This window comes from Ipomoea nil, unplaced genomic scaffold (assembly GCF_001879475.1).
Source record: "Ipomoea nil cultivar Tokyo-kokei standard unplaced genomic scaffold, Asagao_1.1 scaffold3321, whole genome shotgun sequence".
Lineage (NCBI taxonomy): Eukaryota > Viridiplantae > Streptophyta > Magnoliopsida > Solanales > Convolvulaceae > Ipomoea > Ipomoea nil.
Window position 1 is genome coordinate 5,855,612 of NW_017619749.1, and position 19,828 is coordinate 5,875,439.

The following is a 19,828-nucleotide window of genomic DNA, read 5'->3' on the forward strand; positions in this document are numbered from 1 at the left end:
GACTCTTTTAACATTCTAAATTAAAATAATAATAATAATTTGATTTCAAATCTGCATACACCAACTATTTACCAGACATCTTTCTGATTTAATGGTCTTGATTAATCTTCACATCCTCACCTGAAGTTAGGTTCTTACCTGATTCAGACCTTTGGAATTACATCCGAAATAATAGAAATATGAATACGTGTTTAATTATGTGAAAGAAATACATTAATAATTGTTAATAATTAATAATCAAACGTGTGCGAAAAAGAATTCATTAACATTACACATGACATTAATACATTAAATCATATAATTATTTTTCTATTTTAATTGTCACCTAGCTAACTCCAATCTAGCTTCTAATCTTCCATGTAGCTAAGACTACAAATTTAAACACACTTTGAGTTGAGAATGACATGCAGTGCATTAGGTGGGGTCCACACAAGCATTGTTTGATAGTTGGACATACAAGCAAGTTTTTAATGTTGAAAGTTATGAAATACTAATTTGAGAGATTAAATTTAATGCATGATCTTCAACACAAATAATAAATAAGTTAATACCCAAAATCGTCCTCGACTATAGTGGTTTTTTTCAATTTCGTCCTGAATGACTTTGGTGACCTAATATCGTCCCAGACTTTTGTGTTTCGCTCAATTTAGTCCCAGACTTTTGTGTTTTTGCTCAATTTAGTCCCTCATTTGTTATTCTGTCTATTTGATGTTAAATAAATAGACAATTCAGTAATTTTAATATTGGCATCTCTTTACTCATAGACATGTGAATTGCAAAATCTTTTTTTTTTTTTTTTTACGAATTACTCCCAGAATTACTCCTAAAACTGTGAATATAAAATTTGATTTGCAGGTCCGGGAGTAATTCTGGGTGTAATTCGTACAAGAAAGAGGAATTTCGCACTTTACAAGTTGAAAGTAAAGAGAGATCAATATTGACATTACTGAATTGTCCCTTTATTTAACACCAATTTGACGGAATAACAAATTGAGGACTAAATTGAGCGAAACACAAAAGTCTGGGACGATATTAGGTCACTAAAGTCGTTTAGGACGAAATTGAGAAAAATCACTATAGTCGAGGACGATTTTGGATATTAACTCAACAATAAATGATCACAATATTCAATTAAAATTAGTAATTAATGATTCATTCAAGATTAAATGTTTTTAAAAGAAAAATACATATAAAAACTTACAATTATAAAGTTTGATGGAACAACAATGTGCGTAAGGCATAACAATGTGCTCTAGAAAAAGGAAAAATATGCACCGGAACTCTAGAAATGCAAAAATGTGTATTTGAATATAGAAAATTATGAAATACTCCTTGAGAAGACTAAATTTAATGCATGATCTTCAACACAAATCATAAACGATCAAAATATTCAACTAAAATTAGTAATTAATGATTCATTCAAGATCAAATGTTCTTTAAAAATATGTACATATAACACCTACGATCATAAAATTTGAAAGCACATCAATGTGCACTGTAAGGCACATCAATGTGCTTTAGAAGTAGGGAAAATGTGCACTGGAACTCTAGAAATGCAAAAATGTGTATTTGAATGTAAAAAATTATGAAATACTTTTTGGAAAGATTAAATTTAACCCATGATCTTCAACATAAATCATAAACGATCACAATATATTCAACTAAAACTAGTAATTAATGATTCATTCAAGATCAAATGTTCATTAAAAATATATACGTATAACACTAACAATCATAAATTTGATGGAAGAACAATGTGCATTATAAGCCAATACAACGTGCTCTAGAAGAAGGGAAAATGTGCACTGGAACTCTAGAAATGCAAAAATGTATATTTTAATATAAGAAATTATGAAATACTCCTTGAGAAGACTAAATTTAATGCATGATCTTCAACACAATTCATAAACGATCACAATATTCAACTAAAATTAGTAATTAATGATTCATTCAAGATCAAATGATTTTTAAAAATGAATACACATAACACTTACAATCCTAAAGTTTGATTTTTAACTTAGTTTTTTTTTTTGTTTGTTTATTTTTTTTAGTCAAATGCTTATTAGGATAATAATAATAATAATAATAATAATAATAATAATAATAATAATAATAATAATAATAATAATAATAATAATAATAATAAATACACATGATATCCTAAATCCTAATCATCATTAACTTGTTGGTAATAACCTACTAAAAATGCTAATTGCATATTTTTTTTTTTTTTTTTTTTGCAGATTCATGGATCAATTTGAAGCTTATTTGAATTCGATGGTTTAATTGATATCCCCAAATAGTTCAATGGCCTATTTGTACTTTTTTCCGTTATTATTATATTATTATATTATATTGTATCAATTCTCACGGTAATCACAATCTAACCAATATATATGTTTCTTCTTTGCCACATGAATATAATTTTGGAAAGTGGGACGAAGTTACATTTCCCCATCATAATTAATTAGGGAAAAAGAAAGGTAAGATAATTAATTAGTGTGTGACAATCAAAATGGTGGTTTTGAAATTCAACCATCGTGCAAAATTTTATGTAGAATTTTCAAAACTTTAGCAACATTATATTAGATTGATGAGATGAACCGTACCAGAATATAATACAAAACTCGACCCAGCGCCCATCTCATCAGTTTATCCGAGTCAACTCAAGAACGTACAACGTACAACGTACAAGTAGCTATCACAAGGCTTTGCAGAATCGCAGCGATGAAATCGGTAGTAATTGAAGATAGGGAACGAACTACGGGATAGATAGTCTGCTCAGATTTTTTTTTTCTTAATATATTTTAACTTTTGAAAATATATTATTTAAAATTAATTTATTAAAAAAATAAACTATGGTTTCCGCGGATAACCAGAGCTGCTCTGGTTTGCTCAGCTGGTTTTCCATCAAAAACCAGAGTAACTATATTTTTCGCCGGAAACCAAAGTCCGAAACGATTGTGAACTGACTTGGTCTGTGAAAAATAATTTCTGTTGAATTGATTTTTCAGTCACATCCAAACACGAAAAACTCGAAAAATAATTTTTATAAATCAATTTTTGGATTTTCGAACATACCCCTATCAAAAGTAGGCTCAATATACAAATAACCAAATAATTTAACGCCTAATATCAACTATCAAAATTCTTCGTTCTTTAAAATTTTATTATAATTTGTGTTGTTTTAATTTTATTCAACAACTTTTCGTGTCATATGAGCTAGCTAGCTAGGTTGAGACTTGAGAGGCAAAAGTTGTGAATTGTATATGACATTGAAAGAAAGTATGTGACTAAGAGCATTTAAAGGTAAATATATTATTATTTATTTATAGAATTAAAATCAAATACAAGATTACTTGTGACAAAAAAAATAGAATCGTCGACTGTAATGACTTAATTTTTAATTTAATTTTTTATAACAAATTTTATCTCTACGACTACTTGAGTTGCCCATACGAGCTAAATACAAAATTACTATAGTCTTGTCCCAAAAGGCTGAATCCGGCCCCATCGAGATTCAAACCTTAATCTTTTGTCTCAAATACTGTCCACTAAACCATTGAGCTTAGCTTGTGCGAGTAAAATTACTATAGTCTCTATTATCAATACGTAGCACGTAATGAGTCACTCTCCCGCTCTACTTCTTTATAACCTCTTTCCCAACTCAATCGAAGGTTATAATAAATGCCAACTTTGTAATGAGATTCCCGGCCTATGCCACACTCCTCTACTATCACTAAAACCTGGACCTGAGTCAATCTCTCCTAGCATTACTAGCTTTTTGCACTACCATTTAATGTCTACTTTAATACTTTTTCCCATTGGATTCGTCCATAATTAGCTTCAAAAGCAACTGACATTTTTATTCTACCATGTATGTACCCCTAGCTAAAATGTCTATATATAGTAAATAGGAAATCATTATTTTTTAATTTAAGAAATCACTAATTTTTATAATAATGAAATATTATTTAGAATCACAATTAAGGATCGTTTGGAAATAAAAAAGAATGACATCTGAAAAATGAGTTATTTTTCAAAAAATATTTTCTTTTTCTTTGTTTAGCTGTACAACAAAACAGTCTTAGTGTGTTTGGTTAATTTTTTAAAAAATACGTAGAATTTGGTCTAATTTGTTTTGTTACATAAAAAACAGATGCATAGAATTTCTAAATCGTTGATTTCCTTATACTAAGAAAGTGAACTTGATTTGGTCTTGTTAAACCAGTGCACGAATGAATCATTCGCTATCTATGTTCTTTTTTAAATGAGTTTGTATTCTGACCTACGTGAAAGATTAGAAGATTTGAGTTAGGTAGGTGATAATTAAAGTAGAAAGAAAATTATATGATTTAATGTATCACTGTCATGTGTAGTGTTAATGAATTCTTTTTTCGCACACCTTTGATTATTAATTATTACGGAGTTATTATAGGCTGTCAAATTCCCTTTCTAATTCTCTCTTTCAAAGTTCAATCTTTGTGTTTCTTTCTCATCAGCATTCACCTTAAAAATTAAATGACTTTTGTTTAACTCCTTTTTACCACTCAAGCAGTCAAGCATGCAGGTACTTGATAGCTTTTTGTTTTAATATGTGAGTGGGTATAAATCGTCTAATTACATAATTTGCTTTGCTTTGGAAATTGAGTTTAAAGTAGAGGAAAATTGGTTTTGGTCTTTTGGGCGTTACTCTTCAAAATTACTATCTGGAAATGGTTTTTTTTATATAAAAATATAATGTTTGCATTTATTTAATATGCGTTAACAAATTCTGTCTTAAAACCTGCCTGCCTTTTTAGTGTTGTTATTTAACTTTTCAATCATATGCTTTTAACACTTGCTAATATAATAACGGACGAGTTTGGACTGAACATTGAAAATGTTGGTATGGAAATACTTGAAACATGTAAAAAGGTTAAACAGGGTGCTCATGCTATAAAAAAACAAAAACAAAATAATAATAATAATAATAATAATTAAACAAGCAGCATCATAACAATAATAATAATAGCATAATAAATGAAGTGAAACTTTTAACAACACAACATAAAGTGGGAGCCTTACAACAATGGAGAAAAATTACATTAATTCAACATCCTACCTTAAACCATCTAATAAACAAGGAAAATAGAAAGACAAATCAAGACCTTTCCGAAACTCAATTCTCAAAATCCATTACGGATTCGAAAAGCAAGCACGGAACTTAGAGCAACGAAAGTGATAATGAAAGCAGAAACACAAGTTGCATACATGAGCTGAAAAGGTAAAGGACGATCTCTCATTATTGGATACAGTTGTAGTGTCTCATGGATGATACAAAAGACAAGAATGTTAGTTAAAAATTGAATGAGCATAGAAATACCACGGCGAAGATCACCCGGAGGTGGACGGCGTACAACACCATTTCTGTCCTGAAATATAGCAAAAAAAAATTTATTTATTTATTTGGGTGTAGAAAAAGTCTTTCCCAATTAATATAGCATAGAATACGAAAAAAGGGCCAAATAGGCGACCGGCGACGAATGCCGGCCACCGGTGACATAATCCGTCGACAGTCGTCAGATTCCGGCCGTCCGATCGTCTTCCAACGGAGAAGACGACCAGTCGCGTAAAAGCTTAATAAAAAAAAAAAATCTTACCCCGGCGTCCATTTTTCTTTAGTTTCCTGGAGAGCTTGAGAGTTAAGAGTAGGTGAGAGTGTTGGAGTTAGAGAGTGAGAGAGTGAGAGAGGCGATAGGTATATATATATATATATATATATATATATATATATATATATATATATATATATATATATATATATATATAGATGGTTGCGTGGTGATGGAAGGGAATAATAGTGTATAGTATGGGATGTGAAACGAAAACTGGGAGCGACGTTAAACTCAGTGGAAAGAGGTTATAGATGAGATGAGTAGTAGGATGATGCAGTGAAGACTAGCATCACAACATTCAAAAATGGGTTTCGTACCGTGACTATATGAAGAGAGATAACTTGGAAAATATCAACTTCATTACAGCTGGGTACGAGGTTGATGTATGGTGGAATTGAAAGCATAATGAATATATCTCTCAGAATGGAAGAGAGATGCATGTCCTTCATAACCAAAATCAGCAAAACACTTTTTTTTTTTTAGCCTTAGCTTCTTTCTGAGTTACACTCTCTAACACACCAAGCCCAAACTCACCGGCTCAACTTCAAAAGACTAAACCGTCATTGAAGACTGAAATAGCTTCGTTAACGACATTAAACATGTTTTGTTGATAGAGAATTAAAAAATAGTCAGACCATAACAATATTATGACCAATTGTGGATGTTCGAATAAAAAAAAATTTTAAAAGTGGATTGTCACCTAAAAAAATAGAATTAATTCATCAATTATTACATTATGATTAAAAAAAAAACACAATTAATCTTAAGAGTGGTGCCACTCGACCACAAGGTCACAACCTCCCATATAAAATAATTCACAACAACATGTTTATGTTTATTAACCAAAAAATGCTAATTGCACAACTTTTTAATTTTTAATGGTCCAATTGCACTTTTTTTTAATGGTTCAATTGCACAATGTGTAAAAGTTCAATGATATATTTGACATTTAAAAAAATTATTTTATATTTTACTCAAAATAAAATTGAATTCAGTTTATAATCCATCCAAATGCAAATATTGAACTAATTTTTGTCATTGTTTAAACTAAAACTAATTTGCAGTATATAAAATGAACTTCTAAATTGAAAAAAATCAATAATATAATTCTTCGAAAAAAGGGAAAAATAAATTTAGATTAAAAGCAAAATAGGAAAGAAAATATTAGTTTATTAAAATTGAAATGAAAATGATAACAAAATTTAAAGCGAAGAATTATGTAATGCGGGTGAGTTGAGAGAGGTAGGTAAGTACGTGTATATATATATATATATGAGTGGGTGGGGTGCATCTTAGCTAGCTTGCATGCAATGCAATATAATAATAATGTATCCAGCTTGCTTTTATGGAGAGTGAAGAGAGAGAAGGCCATCCATATCATACTACTATATATACTAGTACTAGCTTCTAAAAAAAAAAAGAGATTGTCATTGTGATGTCAGCTCTCAGGAATGATGATGAGGTGAAGGGATTTCCATATGAAACTGACACAAAACCCACTGTCATCTGATCTGTTTGCTTTGCATCACTACCAAGGAAGCTAAGGCTTTAATTTTTGATTAATTAGAAAGGTAATCACATTACATAAACACTCCAACAAGATTAATACATACAAAGATAGCCAATGCCTAAAGTCCAAATCCAAAATAAAATGATAACTCAGAAACACATTACATACACTCAACAAATATTAAACACATGTTCAAAGTGCCAACTTCAAATCTTCTATTCCGCCTCCAAACAATCAAACCCCCTATCTAACCACATGTTCTGGCATTCTACATTTTAAAAATTGTTTTTAAATGAAATCCGTGAGGTAATAATGACATACAATAACGACAATTATTGTTATAGTTCATTTTTTTATATACATACTGCATACATCACCAACCCCATATATATCTCTTATTCTACCTTTGATTTTCGAGGTAATACTTGTGTACCCCTCACCCACTCCATTTTTATTAATTCAATTTACTTTGAAAATTAAATTAATTAAATTTTCAACATCTTATATGTAAACAACAAAACATTATTAGGAAATTCTATAAAATATTATATTTACATTCATAAAACTAATTTAGAATATACATGTACACCTAATTATTTTGAGATGACATCACAAATAAGACAGTTAACCAAAATAGGAAGAAAATCAAAAACCAAATGTAACTTGATTTTAATAGTGTTCAAATAAAACTTTTTGCTACTCAAGATTTTTTAGAAATGCGGAGAAAAAGAATAAATATAATTGGTTAGAATAAAATCATTTTAACGAAATTAGCTAATGTTTACTCATCTATTCATCCCTCAAGGCTCAAACCTAGGTGCAAAAACAAAATACCGATACTTCCAAACAAATATTTTTCCTTTTAGTTTGTTTGATCACTATTAGTAATTGTTTAACTTGATTGGGATGCAAAATTTAAAAAGTTGTTCAAAACAGTTTTTTGAATCAATTTTTTTGAGAAAATAAATTATATTCTTAAAAGTTATTTTGTATGTAATCGATTATAAGCTAATAACTAATTTACCAAATATTTTTCTACAATCAACTAATGCTATCAATTAGTTAGTCAAATTCACTAACCCAATCCGTTAATATCTATTTTGCCAAACGCCCACATAAGACCGCTTCTATTAGCGGTTCTCACTTGCCAATATAAAAGTGTGTTTGCTATCTATACTCTATCTATTATCTAGTTTTGTGGTTGGCTTGAGCTAAAACACCATAATATACAAAGTCGGAATTTTATATTTATTAACTTTATTAATTTTGGAAATGGAAATAAATATAGGAAATTGATGCTTTTTTTTTCTTTTTTTTTTTTTTTCAAAGATTCTGTAGAGTGTAGACTGTAGAGTAAATTTTTGTGAGATTTCTTATATATTGAGCAAAAAATAACATAACACAGAGTAAAATAGTAATCTAGCTAATAAAATATATGATATGGGTGTGAGACTATAATTAAATTCTTGACTTGCAATATTATACATAAAACATTTTTATTTCTTGGTACAAACAACATGATAATAGATGGAGTATTAAAATTAAATAAAACATATATATATATATATATATATATATATATATATATATATATATATATATATAAAAGGCGTAAAGGCTACGCTTTTTGTCACGTATTATTAGAAACATTGAATGAATAATAGAATACTGCATGTATGATTACTCTGCAAACAGCACACGGCGACGATATTTTCCAAGAGCCCATATTGGAAAAATATTTCGGTATGAGGAATAGTTTAGGGTGCAATTTTTCATGAACGCCCCTGTGATTTCCTGCACACAATTAATTAATTACATAAGTGTTAATAATACTGGTATTAATCACGGTAACTCAATGGCTCAGAGAATCTGTCCACTTTAAACATAATTTCCACACTGCCATAGTCACTGCCGAAATTTGAACCTTAATCTCTTTTTTTAAATATTGCCTACTGAACCAGTGAGCTAAGTTCGCGCAGGTTTGATAACTTTATCCTAATTAGTGAGAGTCTTAAATTGGTAATCATTGTTATTTTTATCCTGAGTAATACAAGAATAATTAAGATGACGTACCTGTTGTGGGAAATCACCGTCTTCCATTTGGGAGTTTATCAACAATTTTATTCCTCGATGTATAGGAGTTGGATCAATTTCAAACTGAAATTTTTGACAAATATAAATTGAACATTATTAATTAACCATCAAATTTTGTCTTCAATCCCATATTTCACTTTTTCATTTCCATTTTCCAAAAAGCATGTCTTGCTTGATTTTTATTTGAGTTAATTTCAGCAATGGTCCTCTGACTATATTGATTTTTTAAAATTAGTCATTGACTTTTAATTTGGACACTTTAGGTCCCTTGACTTTTAAATTTCTTTCCAATTGAGGTCCTTTAGTCAGAATACGGTTAATTGAATTTTAAATGAAGGGGTAAACTCATCATTTCACCTGCCTATGTATTATTCTTAGTATTTCTCCATTGTATACGCGATATATATGAAGATAATCTTAGTCGAAACCCTAAAATGTTCCTCGTCGTTCCCCATTTGTTGACTACTCGTGTGTGTGTTCCTCTATTATTGAGATGTTTACAAGGTATAACAGCGAAATACGAAGAATAATACATAGGCAGGTGAAATGACGAGTTTACTCCTTCATTTAAAGTCTAATGAACCGTATTCTAACGAAAGGACCTCAATTGGAAAGAAATTGAAAGTCAAGGGACCTAAAGTGTTCAAATTAAAAGTAGAGGACTAATTTTGAAAAATCACTATAGTTGGAGGACCATTGCTGGAATTAACTCATTTTTATTTTTTATATTCTTTTTAAAAGGGCACTGTCACACTGGAAAATAATCAAAATATGGACGAAGAGTACCCCGCATTTTCCCACTTTTGGTAAACAAATTTTCCAACTTTTTAAAGAGATATAAAATTTAGAAATTATTTCCATTTTAATTTTTTTTTCATCCAAAGACGTTTTTCATTTTTTCACATATTATTCCAAAATGTTGAATCTCCAATCCCAAGGGCCCCAATGCCCCAACCCGACAGAGCATCTGAGAGGATGTAAATTATAATAACTCAGTTGAATACAAATACTAGTCAGACCTTTGTTTACTGCGGAGCCCCTCACTTTGAGAGATGTTTCTCTCCATTTTTAACATATTGAATTGACATAAGATTGTTTTCGGTTCAACATTATATTTACAAGAGTAGCTTAGATGACTCACCTGACCAGCGTCAATTAGAGATAACAAAGCCCATGATGTTTGAACCAAATTTGAGCGGTTGCCTTCCAGATTGGTATACACCTATATATTGCAATAAATAAATCATTAAAATGGAATTATGAAGAAAGGCTGAGACAACTAAATTCTTTTTTGGATAATACTATTTTAATTTTTTTGAGTGACGAAAGAATCCTTAGCCACTATCAGAGGGTGTGTATTAAGTAAATCTCGTTTTGTAACTCAAGTCATCATGATAAGATAAACTAAATTAGATTGCTCAGAGCTGACCGACACAAATCAAGAAGGCCAATAGACCCACTCATGCTGGAAGTTGATGATCCTATGATCTTATGGTTACCTAGTCAATAACCTGGTCAACTTGATTAGAGTTGGTCACTTTTCACTTGGATTATTCTCTAATGTTTCTGACATGCGTGAAAATAAAAACCTTTTACGTATATTTATTGACTTACTTCGTTATCATTCAAATGTAAAAATGAACAAATTCAGTAGTGTGGTCATAGATAAAGTAAATATTAAGAAGTAAATTCAATAGAAGAAAACAATATTATAGAAAAGTTATCAGCATTAATAATTATACCTTTGTTGAGCTTGAAAGATAACTCTCACCCCATCCACCATCTGGTAGTTGCTTTGATATAAGAAAAGTGCAAACCTTGCGAAGAGCCTCGCAATTATTGTAACTTTTCCCACAAGCAACTAATCCTCCTACTCCAAACAAACTCCCATAAGTGTAGCAAATTCCCCAACTGCCCGTCCTGCATCCATAAATAATATAATGTTTTTCAAACCCACACATTTATTTTTCTTCAATTCGGAAACCTTAATGTTATCAAACATCACTGTCGTGGTCAGATTATATATGTTCCTTTTTCCCTTTTCATTTACTACTACGACGACGTACCATGACCCATCTGAATTTTGTGTATTTTGAATATATTGTAACCCTTGGGAGATGCAGGCATCAATTTCCTTTGTCCGGTGTCGTGGGTGTAGCTTTTTGAAAAGCACTAAGGCTTGGATTGCTGCTGAAGTACACTCAACATACCTATAAATAATTCATTATCAATTTTTTTTTTTTGAATAACAAGAGAAACTCACAATTACTATATATCTAAAACTGTGCACTAAGTAAATTTCACTTTGTAACCTTAGTCGGTAAAGGACCATGAAATTGATCAACTTGACAAAAATTGTTTCGATCATTATTCGAGCAATATTAATCTATAGACTATAGAATAAATTCAAACTGAAAAAAAAAAAATCAATTAAAAATTATGCTTACTCTCTTTCTATAAGAGTGTCTTCAAAGAATTCGGTAGGGTTGAGTTTCTGATGCACATGGACACAAAATTAGACCCAAAAAATTATTTATACTTTTACGTAATACATAATTACAATAGAATTTTTTTTTTTAAAAAAGAAAGAAAAGAATTCAATAAAACAGAAGGGGAGAATAGAATAGTTCACCTCCAGCCAACGATAAGCACGCTGAGGCTCCCACGCGGGAAGACCACCATTGGGGCTCTATGTTGATAATAATTTAAATGCTAAGGTTTTAGAATTATATTATAATAAAAATAAATAAATTTTGTGCGATATTTATTTATTTGTTTTTATCAACGTAACATTAGCGTACCTGCAATGATAAGATGACATTAACAGCATCGTACAAGCATTCAGTCTCAATTTTTTCTCCAACCAATTCTTCGGGCAGTTGTGAAAGTAACAGGGCAACCTATTTATAACAAAGAATTGTTAAAAAAAAAATTAAAAAATTAAAAATTGAAAAAATAATTTTGAAGGATTCTATCCAATACCTTAAGTCCTTCAGCAGTGCAGTCGGAGACTTGCCAACCATGGTCTTGCATGGAAAATGTCCAAGCCCCTTTTGAAATGTGTCTATACATTTTACTAAAATCTCCTGAGGGATTATCTCGTACCTAATTAATTGGAAAAAGTAATTAAATTTAATTAAAAGCATTTTATTACTCATATATACTGCATATGCGGGAAATTAAATTTAATTAATCTTCTAATCAGGATTATGAAATATTAATTGCATGCGTGATTGAAGATCGGAGTACCTGTGATGCTTTTATAAAGTGGTGTCCTTTCCTTAGGGTTTGGGCATATTGTTGAGTAAGGTCATCACTTGATAAGATAGCTTGAATAGCAAAGGCTGTATCCCACAGTTGACACCCAAATGACTGCATATGGAAACAACATAATAATATTAATATATAATATTTATTATAGATCCCTTTAAAAACCTTGAAAATGTTTGTTGTAAAATGAATTTTAGAAAATGGTGGTGGTTGTGGTGGTGTTGGTGTCGGTGGTAGTGGTGATGGTGGTAGTAGTAGTGGTGTTGGTGGTATTGGTAGTGGTCTGGTACGTAGTGGCGGTGGTGTGTGGTGTTGGTGCGTGGTAGTGGTGGTACGGTGGTGGTGGTGTGGTTTTGGTGATAATAATAATAATCCTGAAACTAATAACTTAAAAAAGAAGAGGGAAAGAGAGATGAAAAATAAAGAATCTAAAGACATTTTTCCGTCAAATTAGACCCTTTTTTCCATTGATATTTTCCTCGTACTTTATTTTCCTAAAATACCCAAACACAGGAAAATCCAAAAAATGACATCTAAAGTCATTTTCTAAACGACCCTAAATGATGTAAAAAAACGTATGTGTCAACGTACTCATATAAATAATACTCTATTATTCAAACCATTTTTTTCTTATTTGCTTATTTTCTTTAGTATTTTTTTTTACTTATTTTTAATTTTTTAATAGTACTTTGACAGTAGTAGTAATTTCTAAATATATAAATTTTGTACATAAATACTAAAATTAATATTATGATGAATTGAATTAAAAATAACTTTAGTCAAACATTATTAATCAAATTAAACCAGCCACATAAAACGGGACGGGGGAGTATATAATATTAGTTTGAAAGAGGTGACCGAGTAAGTGGAGCATGCTTCTTCTATCAAAAGGCAGCTGAGAATTCCATTTTGATTACCTCCTAGGCTAGTACACACCCTTAAACACTAACTGAAGTTTTTCTCGTCATCCAAATAATACAATATTAAAATTTGGGTGGTATATATATAGAGTAAAAAATTGAGTTACCTGTATTTTCAAACCATCTTCAGCAATCCAAAAGTAATCAGGAAGGCGAGCAAGATGGCGTTTGCATGCTTCTGACGTTGGATCTTCCACCCAACAAGCCATAAGGCATAACACCTGCGTAGTACGTACGTACGTAGTGCACATCATAATTTATAACATAAATATATTATTTTAAACAATTCTGTTTTTTTTTCCTCAGAAAAAAAAAAAAAAAAAAAAAAAAAAACTCACTTTTTCCACACAACCAATGCAAAGATATCTGCTGTTCTCATCCTCATAGTGAACATGCTCTATTGCGATCTTCAAAGCCTTGTCTCTTATTAGCTTGGAAAATGGCCATCTCCCCAAAATGGGCTCAGCAATATGGTGAAGAAACCCCCATAATATATCTTGCATTAAAGGATGAGGGTAATACAGATCTTCCTGTCACAGAATTGATCGGAGTTAAAATATAATTTGTCTTTTAATTCATGACATATATGACTCCAACTAATTAATAAATTGATATAAAATGAAAATATTAATAGTTAGGACCTTGGCACAAGTATTCCTGGCATGGTTCCAATTGATTTTAGCATAAGATTGGGAATGAATCTCCTTCCTTAATGATTCCACCAAAGTTGTTATCTTTCCGACAAACCGCTTCCCATATAGATACGACATGGGCATGTAAACTAACCGACAATAACACAGCATTTTCCCTGCAAGTTTCATGCATATATATATGTTTACGTTACCAACGTACATAATATCAAATAACTTATTATATATTCATGAAGACTTAATTTCATTTTTGGTCCTAGATTTATAGGTGTCAATCCACTTTTAGTCATTCTTTTTCGTTCTTTTTGGTCTTAGTATTATTGTGGCATGACCATTTTTGGTTCTTTGTTAACAAAATCGTTGAAATATCATTAAATACGATGACATTTCAAACTTTTTAAAAAATAAATACAAAGTGGGTTGACTCGCTATATATATATATATATATTTTGAAAAAATTCATAATTGAAGACCTAAGTGCCGTGAATTTTACGAAATTTAAATAGTTTTGTTAATGAAGGACCAAAAATGATCATATCACAATAATATTAAGAATAAATGAAGATTTTTTTTAAAGGACTAAAAATTGATTATCACCTATAAATTTAGAATAACAAATGGAATTAACTCTATTCATGAATACTCTAGCTACCCGACCTATATGTTGTTATCACTATATCTTATTCTTGACTAGGGTGAATGGGTTTTTTTTTTTTGGGTTTTATTTTGAAACAGACAAAATATAACACGTTATTATATTATTGTTATGCTTGTGTTTTATTTTAGGTTTGAAAACGATGGTTTAATATAATCCAAGCTTTTAGGTTTCTTTTGTGAGTATGGTGAGATTGAGACAATTTAACTATTGTTTCTATCATATATGTATATATCGTTCTCATTATCGATACACTGTTGTCTTTAATTGAAATTTTATAATGTTTGACTTTATGTGATGCGTCGAAATCGGTGAGTCTTTTCATTGGATTCAAAATAAAATGCAAAGTAGGTCTTAGTCATATTCATATACAACTTGGGCCCTTTTTTTTTTTTTTTTTTTTTTTTGAAGAAAAAATTAATATAATGATAGGAACTGAAACCTGGATGAATAGGAAATAATTTAGGGAGAAGCCAAAACTCAGGTGGCAATGGGTTACACCCTTCCCATTCATACACTCCAAGTACCTGCCATGCCGACAAAAATTAATTAGCTAGGACAACTGTAATCATTTATTAATGTACTTTTTAAAAAATTAATATTACAAGAAAAACAAAAAAAGACATGTGAATAACGTTGTAGCTGCCAATGACTTTGTGGTCTAGTGGCAAGAAGTGATTCTCCCAAATGAGAGGTTATGGGTTCTAGCCCTAATGGGAGTAGTATTGACTCTTTGTGCTTCAATTAATAAGGGGTAGTATTGACTCTTTGACTGCTTTAGTAGGTTGAGAAAATAGTTACGAACAATAGTACATATCTCGACAAATTAAAAAATAGTAATAAAATGAATTCTCCAAGAAATATATGTATAAATGATGTTTATTACGTGCGGCAAGCCAAAATTTTCCCCAAAAAGGAGTGGCAACCGGGGTAGTATTTGTGCTTCAGTAGGTTGAGAAAATAGTTACGAACAATACAACATATCTCGACAGAAATATATGTATAATTGATGTTTATTACGTACGGCAAGCCAGAATTTTCCCCAAGAAGGAGTGGCAACCGCGCCGCCGTGGTCGAGGATCCACCGGCGGCCGCTAGCCACGGCCGTGTCCTCTCCGTCACCGTCTTCTGCTTCTTCTCCTAACAGTCTCAGTGCGACGTAGCTCAGAACCGTCCCAAACATTGTGCTGTGACCCTCTATGTGAAATCCCCAACCACCGTCTTCATTCTGTTGTCCCACGCAAAAATATATAAATAAATTTTAAAATGAACTTAAACTACCCTAATAATTTACTCCGTATATTTTTGAACTAATAATTATTAATTAACCATCACCATCTATCTTCGAATGTTAGTTAATAAAATATCGAGTTAGAATAATCAAGTAATAATAATAAAATTATATAGAATGAGACTTGATAGCTAGCTAGTAGTAATAATAATAATAAAGAAATTTTTGAATAATATTGTCTAACTTATTCATTCATCCCATTATCATGGGTACGTATAAGATGTACTATTGAATTTAAATTATAGTGATAATATAATGATAAATTACACTAATTTATATTTAAATTTGATAATATCTATTTCTCAACCACTGTCAAAAAAAAAAAAAGGAAAAAGCTAAGCGCATTTTTAACCTGATGATTGTATATATAACGGATGATCTCCTTCTGATGTTCTGGTGATAAAACTTCATTCACCATTCCCATGACATACAACGATATTACCTGCACAATTCATTAAGATCATATTTTTTGTACAAATACCATGACAGTACAAAATTTTAACCCTTAGGTGTACAAATATGTAAATTGACATGCATAATAATAATAAAAAAAAAAAGTGTGTATATATATAGTATTGTGGCTCTGTTTGGCAAATGTAGCTAAAAAGCTATAAATTAGGAGCTGAAAGCTGAAAAGCTATAAGCTCGGAGCTGAAAACTGAAGAGCTGTTAAGCTAGCAGTTATGATTGAAAGTGTTTGGTAAAATTAACTTTTTGATAAGCTGATAAATGTAAAAAGACTAAAAAAGACATCTTCATCAAATTTAAATTAGTTTGTTTACATATTAAAATTTAACATTTTGTCTTTACAAAAAATTAACATTTTGAAATAAAACTGTTAGCATAATCATGATCTAGCATCTCATAATGAAGTAGCAATATTGTTGCTAATCTCATAGTAATAATAATAATAATAATAATAATAATAATAATAATAATAATAATTATTATTATTATTATTATTATTATTATTATTATTATTATTATTATTATTATTATTATTAATTGTGGTGAAAGTTGCGGATAAAGGAGAAAGAAAAGGTTTTAATTGGGAAGGGTAAATTATGACATTTTTTTAAAATAATAAGGATAAAGATGAAAAAAAAGTTAGGAAGCTAGGAGCTTATTTTGATAACATTACCAAACAGAGCTTATAGCTTATTTTTAGCTTAAAATAAGCTATATGCTCTGCCAAACAGAGTCTGTGATGAGGAAAAATCACAGTCACTACTCATTGAGTAATCATGTCTTGTGACTCTAACCGGCAAAGCTAAGGACAAGAAATACCAACAAAGTACTAAGCTGATTGTGAGAGTCGAATAAAATTGTAACTGGCTGATCTTATGGTTACTAAGTCAGTTGCGCGACTAAATTAAGAGTAAATAATACAGAAATATATACAAGTACGTGGCAAGTGGTTGAAGCTAACTAGGCCGGCATGGAGTAGTAGCGGCTGCGGGCACGTCTATATGCGCAATAATAATGCATTTATTAGTGTTACCAGAGGTTGCAGGAAGAACAAAGGACCAGCAGACTCCGCCGGCCAATGCCCATCGTGGCCTTGTATGGTTGAATAGAAACTTATGCTTCTTAACACCGTGGTTTTCACCGCTTCTCCGGTTATGTCCTCCGTTTTCTCCACCTTAACCGCCGCCGGAATCCCACCGCACGGCTTCTCCTTCCTTAACTGCAAATTAAAAACACAACATATACGTACGCACGTATTGCATGATAATGATTTCCTTTCCTTACTCATTAGCTCGCTCGTACATACGAACAAACAAACACTGCTGGAAATTATGAAATTTCTCACCAATCTTAAATTAAGTCAAAAGCCTTGTTTCGATCACTTTTAATATCCGGAAAATCTTTTAATTTGTTGCTATTTCTGACCACTTTTTGTTTTCAACTTGATTTAAGATTATTTCAGGTGGTCCATAATTTCCGGTAGTGAAACAAAACCATCGATGGAGGTTTAATTTGAATTTGTATATAAAAAAGAAAGCAATTAACCGGCAACTAACCTGCATGCGCATGAACAAGTCGGCGCTTTGCTTGCAACGGAACCTATTGTTGGTGAAATCCCGGCGCATTTGTTGAACCAGAGCTCTCTCCTCCGGCGTTCCGGCGTCGGGGTCGAACTCCCAGTGCTGCCTTCCGATGTGGTCGTTGGTGGTGGTCAGCCACCGCCCATTCCCCTCCGCAATCTTCAACTTCCACATCCTCCGATCAACGATCTTTCTCAGTTCCACTACTATACAATAAACACCCTAATTAGCTTCTTCAACTGCAAGCTAATTAAGTAAGAATTGAAATAAGCATATATATATATATATACACACATGATCAACGGTAGGTGATAAGTTGATTTTCGTAACGCTAACCCTGCTACCTTGTGAAGCAGCAGTTCCATAATATGTCCAAACAGTGCCATTATCTATCCCATTAATTAATCTAACATTTAGCACTTTACTATTGGTTCACGATATTTGACATTAAAATACCATTACCTACCTCTACTCTGATCTGTCCTTTTTGGATACAAATTAAAGGGACATCATATCGATCATACACATTATTTCACACCACAAAAATACCTAAATTTTAAAAGTTAAATAAAAAATATATAAGTCACATTCGTTCATCAATTTTTAAAGCTTATTAAAATTTTGCCTTAGCTAGCTTATTCATATAAAATAATGTGTCTATCTCACTCATTGTCCCGAAATTAAATATATAATTATTTATTACATCATACCTAACTATATCTCAGTTCCTATGAGACTGTTTCACAGATTCTCATTCGTGGGATATATGGATCCAATTTTTATAGACATTAAATTAAACTTTTTCGTACAAGTATTACAATTTTTCTCATAAGTAACAATTCAATATAATCCCTAATATTACATTTTGATTCTAAAAATATTACATTTTTTCTCATAGATATTTTTTTTTTCATAAGTAACCATCAATTAATTTATCCGGTCCATAAATAATTAATGATTTCCTGACCGTATTAGTATATAATGCACGCTAATTAAGTTCTACGGTGCCGGCGGACACTGCACGATTACTCTTTGAATTTCCCGTCTTTAATTTGGAGGCTACACCCTCTACATACCTAGCGCCATTTCAATATTATTCCTACCAGGCCATTGCCATTTGGTACAGTCTAAACCAAGTTCATCATACTTAGTTAGATAATCATAAAATTTAAAATTTAATTCCAAGTGAGAGTTGTCTAGTGGTATTTTTTATTTGAATTGGTCAACACAATTATTAACAATCTATTCTAATTTATTTTTTTGTGAGTTTTATTAATTAGAGTTACAAAGTGAATTTTACTTAAAGTATAATTTTAGGTATTAATACAGTAACGAGTTTTTCAATAAATTGAAAAGAAAAATAAGATTTTTACGTCTAGTGAATTTGAGTTTTTATATAGTAGTTGCGTTAATATTTCATTTCGTTTCACCGTTGTGACACATTTGGATGATTTTTTTTTTTAATTTAAATTTTTATTAATAAATTGATGAAGTGGCTCACTATATATTGGTTTATTCAGATTTCAGACAGTAGACTTTCCACATATAATTTCTTATCATCAAAATTTGATATGACTATTTAAATTAATTCATGCCGCTCAAGCACTTTTCAGACCAATTCTTTTTCGTTTTTTTTTTTAATTGGAGAAAAATTCGCAATTACAATTTAAGGGTGTATATCTTTTGAACATATGGCTTTATGAGAATTAAATCGTACTAAGAAAATTTTGTGC

The 19,828-nt window shown here is 30.8% G+C and overlaps 1 protein-coding gene across 1 annotated transcript; it reads right to left on the bottom strand.

Annotated features, from left to right (window-relative positions):
• Positions 1–8,781: 8,781 nt before the first annotated feature.
• Positions 8,782–18,292, bottom strand: LOC109170366 (lupeol synthase-like). Its single transcript, XM_019319447.1, has 18 exons — positions 18,072–18,292; positions 17,549–17,734; positions 16,400–16,489; positions 15,781–15,984; positions 15,199–15,283; positions 14,093–14,259; positions 13,790–13,981; positions 13,559–13,672; positions 12,511–12,633; positions 12,244–12,366; positions 12,063–12,161; positions 11,894–11,950; positions 11,709–11,755; positions 11,328–11,471; positions 11,004–11,181; positions 10,403–10,483; positions 9,241–9,324; positions 8,782–8,961 (listed from the first exon to the last, which is right to left on the bottom strand). Exons 1-18 carry the CDS (start codon positions 18,267–18,269, stop codon positions 8,848–8,850), a joined length of 2,286 nt encoding a protein of 761 aa, XP_019174992.1. The 5' UTR covers positions 18,270–18,292; the 3' UTR covers positions 8,782–8,847.
• Positions 18,293–19,828: the final 1,536 nt, after the last annotated feature.